Below are 7500 nucleotides of genomic sequence, written 5' to 3'. Positions count from 1 at the left end.
CTGACTCCGCATGCGGAAGAGGAGAGAGCAAATAAAAAGAGGAAGCGTGAGCGGGGGAGGGGGAGGGGAGCAGAGGCGAGGAGGGGAAGGGAAGAGGGCGGCCAGACTGCGGGGCGCCGCGCTGGGACCGGAGTCGCTTATCCCAGACCACATCAGTGCCTTCTATTTCACAAGCGACGCCACCTACCGCACTCCTCTCTTTTGGCCCCACGAGAACGTTTCGTTGTTACGACAATACACGAGACTTCCAATTGCTTACAAAGAATGGCAAAGCAACGTCAATGAATAAACTCGAACGATGGTGTATTGCACAGCATCTCTCGTTTCCCTGTGCAACAGCGATCTCGGCCGAGCCACACTCGGCACGGGCATCATGTAGGTCAGAGTGGAGAGGCAGTGTTCACCAGGGACACAAATAGCACTCGGTATATCTCACTATGGTAGACGTACCGGTAAAACACTGGATGAGCCGCGCGTGGAGTAATTAGTACAAAGAGGGGCGCTCACAAACGAGTTTTCGGGGAAGCGATTAAACAAAGCCAAGTGTGTGAGTGTGCTGCACCTGCACCTTTGGACGCGAGCGAGATGTCGAGCACCCATCACCGCGATGATGTCCTCATCTACATTTGTTCATGTGGGACAGATGTAAGGAGCGACGGTCGTGTCTACGTGACGCCCGCACGCCCAACTCTTCTCCGAGAATCTTTAAGGCGAACGGTAGAATCTGGCGAAGTCATGCAAACGATGCCGAGGCAATGCATGTGATCTTTTATTACCGTCACAAAATGACCCTTCCAACCTGCAGGTGTTGTGTTCTTCACCACGAGTCGCAATCTCTTCCTGATTTCTTTTACACCCGTTTCTTTGAAATGAGAGAAAATGCTACACAAAGCATTCTCGTCCTGATAGCTTTGCAAAAAGTGCCGACCAAGTGATTATCGTAAGCTGCAGCTTTCTCGCATCACATGACTCTCAGGGAGCAACGATTCTGATACGTAGGAAGCGCTTTTCCACTCAACTTCCCTATCGTGTTACCGTAGATCAGAGGGGCGTCACAGGGTCACCCGTAAGAGAGGACGCCCTCACACGCAACTTCCCCCTTGCGTAAGGATCCCCCAGGAGCCGGGGAAGGCGCCAGGAAATGGTTCGGCCGGTTGCACATGTCAAGGAGCCGCTATGGGAAAGGATGGCGCGAAGGGGAAGAGATGGAAGCAGAGCAGACATATCTACACCAAAAAAGCAGGAGCAGCGAGCGGGTCAAGGATCCTCCGCCCCGCTCGAGCTCCTCTCATCTTCCCGCTAATGACCGCCGCTCGTCAAGAGGCTGTCACGCTCTAATTTACTGGGTCGCCGAGTTTTTTCCCCTCGCCATGAAGTGGCAACGCGCTTACAGCATATGTATGCCATACCCTCTGTCCCTGACGTCACCTGCCACCCCTCCCTTGGCAGCTTCAGTACCACGAGCGTCCCTCTCCGCGTTGGGTTTCGCATCCCGCCGCCCTCACGAAACGCCTGACGTCACGCCTCGAACTCTGGTCCGCGTAATGCGAGAGGAAAGCGCGATCCGTGGGTGTCAGGCGCCCCAATGCACGCGCTTCCTGGAGGCAAGGAGCGGTTTCAAGGGCGTGCGGTTAGGCCTACGCTCGCATGATGTGATAATCTTTTTCGGTCCACGGGCGAGGAGTTCCCGGCGGGAGATTTCTCATGACGTCATGGCACACAAGGAGCTCCAGTCCTGGGAGGAAACTCCTTCAAACTGGTAGCGTATATCCTGTGTCTTTCCCGGCGCGTGTTCTCCGTAAGGTTCCGCGCCTACGCTTACCGCTCAGCTGACCCTTAGAAGTACACGAAAAATCCCTCTTCTGTTTCCTCCGTCCGCCGCGCCGCCGCCTACTTACGACCCACAGCCTTCCCTCCCCCTTCCCCTTTCCCCCTCCATCCTCCGCTCGCCCTCATCCACACCATCCTTCGCTTCCCACAGACAGGAAGCGGCGGGTGGATCCCCAGGGCTTCGGGTATGACATAATTTCCACCTCGGGCACTAACGCTCCCTCGAAAGTCGGTACACTCGTTCGCCTCTGTCCTCGCTCTAAGGTTATGGATGACGTCACGAGCACACGACTGATATCTGTCGTTCTAAATGGAGTGCTGCCCTCCTTGTGTGCGACGACCACGGAGGATATGCGAAGGCTGACTCACGGCGCAGGACACAACCGGGACCGCCGCACAGGATACGACGTACACTACAATTTCCGCTGAATATGTCTGCTTCACAGAAATAGCTCGTCTGACATACTGTTGTCCAGCTATAACCGTGGGAAAGAAAACATTCACGTCTTTGTATCGAGTCCAAGGCACTGATTGGTATTTTGGTCGTATTGATATCATCACTACCGATTTCATCATCGTCGTTACTTCAGCGGTAACCTTGATGTATTACAAGACGTGCCTGACATTGGTCAATTATAACGGTTTCCTTGTAGAAACGATAGGACATGGAGCCTTGCTGCTGCATGTTACTCCTGTCAATAATGTTGTATGATATCTGTAGTATGGTAAGAGAGAGAGAGAGAGAGAGAGAGAGAGAGAGAGAGAGAGAGAGAGAGAGAGAGAGAGAGAGAGAAAGGATGTGAGCGAGAGAAAGAGGAAGACAGTGAGCGAGATTCTGATTTTATTTAAGTTTACAGAAACAAATGCTGAAATCTCAAAAGGATGAGGTAACATAGGTTATCCTCAACCCATCTTAAGTCCCTATGTGGGCTCACATTTCACATACATATGTATATCAACATATAAGACACATACACAGATCTCCATTAGCTCTATTTAGTCCAGTGAACAGATATCTATGGTTAAGACACACTTACACTATCAACAATGTTGTTCACGCTCTCCTTAGTCAAGTCTCGAGCAGGTCAAACGCAATTACTCATGTCAAGAAGTGCGAAACTATAACTTTGTATAAACAAATGGTTAAGTCTGACCGTTGAGAGAAAGAAAAGGGGAGGTAGAGAGAGAGAGGTAGAGAGAGAGAGGTAGAGAGAGAGGTAGAGGTAGAGGTAGAGGTAGAGAGAGGTAGAGAGGTAGAGAGAGAGAGAGAGAGAGAGAGAGAGAGAGAGAGAGAGAGAGAGAGAGAGAGAGAGAGAGAGAGAGAGAGAGAGAGAGAGAGAGAGAGAGAGAGAGAGAGAGAGAGAGAGAGGGGGGGGGGCACGTATGAACCCACCTGCGATAGGTCTTACCCCCTCCGTGGCACTATCCATTGCAAGGAATAAGGTGAAGGGCACAGCCATAGAAGGCGGGTGAAAGTGCCAACAGCGGCGAGAAAAGGGCGACGTATGATACAGCACCTAATGCCCGCGTCGCGTTGGGAGAGGCGGCGGTTGCAATAGATCGAAACGCGTCTACAGGAAGCTGACCACCTTTTACGTTGCTGTAATACTTCCTGTTGTAACCCTCGGTTCGAGTGCTACGAAATCGCTTACAAAAAGGTAAAGTCCCTCCTCCATCAACCCCTGCAGAGGCGTTGCTGCTCGCAGGTCTCCGCCGGGGAGCTAAGCCAAGCCTGACTCGCGCATCGGAGGGGCCTTACGCGAACCAAGCCACGTATGAATAAAATGAAAGACATGATCACCCCCCCCCCCCAATCACAGTTCCTCCGGCCAGACCTCCCCCAGAACGGAGGACGCTGTACCTGGACGGGGAGGCGTGGGAGTGCCTTGGTGTGAAGATAATAACGGTCGTCACCACAGAGGCTCACCAGGAAGTAGTGGTCCTCGTGCCACTCAATCACCAGCGCCCGGGAGGGGAGGGGGGGGGGGGAGGAAACATTCTTCATTCACACCTTTTAGCCAGGCCAACACGGCACTCGCAACAGGCCGCTCCCGTCGAGTCCAGCACGTGCAATGGCATGCTGTCACTCCGTCCCTCTCCAGCAGGCCTCAACGCCGTAGCGGACTCCCAGCGTGCACTTCTCCGTTCGAAAAATCCGTTCCCCTGCGGCGACCCCCCCTCCAAGACAGTCAGCCCACCCTCGGAGCGCTCGGCATGCGGGCGTGCAGACAGCCTGCAGGGCATCGAGCCGGAAAAGGAGAAAATGGTAATGCCGATGAAAAACTGGTCGGCTTCAGAGGTGGAGGTACACAGATGGCCGGCAGGAAAGAAGGCGGAAGCGGAGTTATGAGGCGGCAAGACTCGGCCAGGATAGTGACACGGCTGTAATGAGGGAAGCGGGAGGTCACGCGCACAGGGCCTCCCTCACACAGCCCTTGCACGGCCGTCAGGGGGCGTCGGCTCCCTCGCCTCACGCGCACGCCACTGCGCTCCAATACCAAAAAATGAACCGGCCTCCGCGAAAGGGAGATTCATACTGATAGCGAACAAAGGACAGATGGGAGATGAAAGACATGAAAGAGATGAAAGGGAAAGGAATGGAAGGAAAAGGAGGGGCTGCCGGAAGAGCACGCGGTTAAGTGTGCAACCTGCAATTATGACCCACCTCGACCTTGGCCTAAATGGGGAGGGGGTCTATTCACATCGTCTTATACAGGGAAGTACGAGGTGTTGCCTTCCCTCCTTCCCCCTCCCCCTCCGCCTCCAACACCTCCCTCCCTTCCCTTTCCCCTTCAGTTCCTCCCCCCCCCCCTCCAACTACACCGCCCTCCGTTCCCAAACCACTTTCAGCCAGTTCCCCCCTGCGTTCCCATACGAGTCGCGGGCGCCGTAGACGTGTCGCCTGTCAAATGTAGGTTACTTGCAGGCACATGAACAAGGCGTCGAGACCGCGGCAGTGACGGTGGCGGCAGTGCCAACAGAGGTTGTAACGATTCGCTAGTGGTTGCGGTTCAGAATGTACCGTGTAACGCGAGACGGACTGTTACGTCACGTGGCATGTGTTAACAGCTCGGGTTAACGCAGACGAGCGGGGGAGGGAGCGCGATACCCAGCTCCCTCCACCACCTGCTCTGTACATGCACAAAGCTCCATTGCCGCCCTAATGTTGTGTTGCGAGTGTGCAACCTGCCTCCCCACACGAAGAAGGACCACCGTGTGCACGAGCAAGGGGGTGGCATTAACGAGGTGTGTGTACCTGTGTAGTGCACATGGCTGGTCCGTTTGAGAGGAGGCGCCAAGCTGTCTGAGGCAACCCGTCGGCCCCGACCCGGCCAGCCAGCCACACGCCATCGCCGTCCCGCCACTCTGCCCCGCCACACACTCTCGCCGCTCCCCGCCACGGCCACACACACGTCACTCCACACCGCACTCACTCACACAAGCACACACGCACCACGCCACACCGGGATCACAACAAAACCTGATCTCTGCCCACTCTCAAGCTGATCTGCTTCTTACTACACACAGTCCCCCTCCCTTCCCTGAATTGCCTCTTTCCTCAGTTAATATCCTCGCCACTGCACTCCTCGGCAGCCCTACCAGGCACCCCTTTCAGCCCTTATCCCGGTTAAGAGAAAAGCATCACGTACTCAACGTCTCTGAGCACCGGACCCTCCACTCCTCCTCCAGGTGAGTGAGACGCCGTCATAAGTGGCTATCCATGACCTTATTTCTTCCTTTACCTTTACATGTCGGTCTAGGCGCCCCGACACTTGCGCCCGCCCCGTACCCTTTCCCTATACAACAAACTCCGACCCACAACTGCTCTCGCCCTTGGTAACGATGCTTACGCTGCAAATCGCTCACGCCCACGGTTCGTTATCACGTTTCAGTAGAAGGCGGTGTGGTTTCTAATCCCAGACTCCATAGCGTGGCGCAAGTTCTTGCTACCTGTTATCGTAATTTCTATCTAACTATACCAAGAAGAACCTTTACATAGTCATGAGCGGATTTCATCTCGGTCTTTCCCCCTACCTCCTTCCATCCCTCTCGAAAACCCCGTCGCCGACTCTGTCCTAATGAACGAGCGGCCGCGGCGAGGGACAAGTGCGCGGCGGTGCTGTGGCAGGCAGCGTATCATGACCAGACCGGTGTGGCGACAATCTAGTGTTACGTATCATCCTCCGTGTGCGTGGCTCTTCTCCATCGCAACTGTGTATGTTTCCAAAGTACACCCGAGGTGGCAAGTTCTGTATAATGGGATTACTCTTCGCGAGGATATATGTATGGGGCGGGGAGGGGTAGGCGCGGACGACGAGTACCAGTGCCACCCGCCTGGCAACAAACCCGCCGTAACATGTGAACTTATGATCTTTTTAACAAGATCTTTCCGCCTTTCCGCCGACGCAGCAGCACCGCATAAACCTCTGTCCGTAATGATGAAGCAGCGGGCAAGTCTCACAAGTGCCCCGCCCCCCTAGCCTTGGCACGGCACTCCCTGTAATTACATTAGCTACTTTCTCCCTGGTGCCGAAGTCGGGCCGAAGTGCGACTCTCGGCTGAGTTGTCAATTTTTAACGGGATAACAACAGGCGGTCGCGCGTCCGTGGAGCTTCGCCTCAGCTTCACGCCTCTCGTCGCTCTGGAAGGCCTATGCTCTTCCAGACTTCGGGCCTTTGCTTAAACTAATTAGTCAGCTTCTCGCGTGCAAAACGACCGCATGCGAGGCGCCCTATCCTCTGTGCAGTCCCTACCGCGAGTCCAGGCCTCATGCCAACATATCAACCAAGAATATCCCCAACATATTATAACAGCTTATCCAAGATTCAGATTAAAATCTACAGTTGTTGGCTGGCGGGAGAATTATTATATTCCTATCATCAAAGGACATTCAAAATAAACTGTGATCATATCGAGCGCCAAGGAACGAGAGAGAGAGAGAGAGAGGAGAGAGAGAGAGAGAGAGAGAGAGAGAGAGAGAGAGAGAGAGAGAGAGAGAGAGAGAGAGAGAGAGAGAGAGAGGAGGTGGAGGAGAAGGAGGAGGAGGAGGAGGAGGAGGAGGAGGAGGAGGAGGGGGGAGGAGGAGGAGGAGGAGGAGAAGGAGGAGGAGGAGGAGGAGGAGGAGGAGGAGGAGGAGGAGGAGGGGGAGGAGGAGGAGGAGCAGAAGGAGGAGGAGGAGAAAAGAAGAAGAAGCAGAAGAAGAAAAACGAAGATAGAGAAAGAAAAAGAACTAGAAACACCAACCGCCCGACCGAGGCTGGTTTCCAAAGTCTAAGGCGCGCACATGCCACGTTTCCCAGCGTAACATGAGTAGTCGAACGTAAATCTCCAAAATAAACAAATATAAAAGGCCAACGTTCGTCTTAATTCCCAGATACCCAAAATCTAATAATAAATGAACCAGTTACTATAAGACTGATCTATTTATCTAACCATCTGCACATTCACATTTCCCAATAAAATAAAAATATCTTTAAATTCAAAGTATAATCTAAAACCATAGCCTGTTATCAACCGGAACAAACATACCCACCTACACAGCTTAAATCTATTTCTAGTTATCATTCATCCAAACAAATATTCAAATCACAAAGAAAACGAGACAATTACTCACCATTGCTTGCTCGATCTTGTTGTCAATGGCGACTGTGCTGGCGGTGGAGGCGCTGC

At 53.5% G+C, this 7500-nt stretch overlaps 1 protein-coding gene across 1 annotated transcript in view; it reads right to left on the bottom strand.

Moving 5' to 3' along the window:
- Positions 1-7500, bottom strand: part of LOC119597805 (protein bunched, class 2/F/G isoform-like) — an 80902-nt gene that overhangs the window by 8563 nt on the left and 64839 nt on the right. Inside the window, exon 2 of the mRNA XM_037947454.1 lies at positions 7445-7496. Within this exon, the coding sequence (XP_037803382.1) occupies positions 7445-7496 (52 nt within the window). The remainder of the gene's footprint in view (positions 1-7444; positions 7497-7500) is intronic.

The sequence above is a fragment of the Penaeus monodon genome, chromosome 3, assembly GCF_015228065.2.
Source record: "Penaeus monodon isolate SGIC_2016 chromosome 3, NSTDA_Pmon_1, whole genome shotgun sequence".
Lineage (NCBI taxonomy): Eukaryota > Metazoa > Arthropoda > Malacostraca > Decapoda > Penaeidae > Penaeus > Penaeus monodon.
This window is presented reverse-complemented; position numbering and strand designations above follow the sequence as displayed.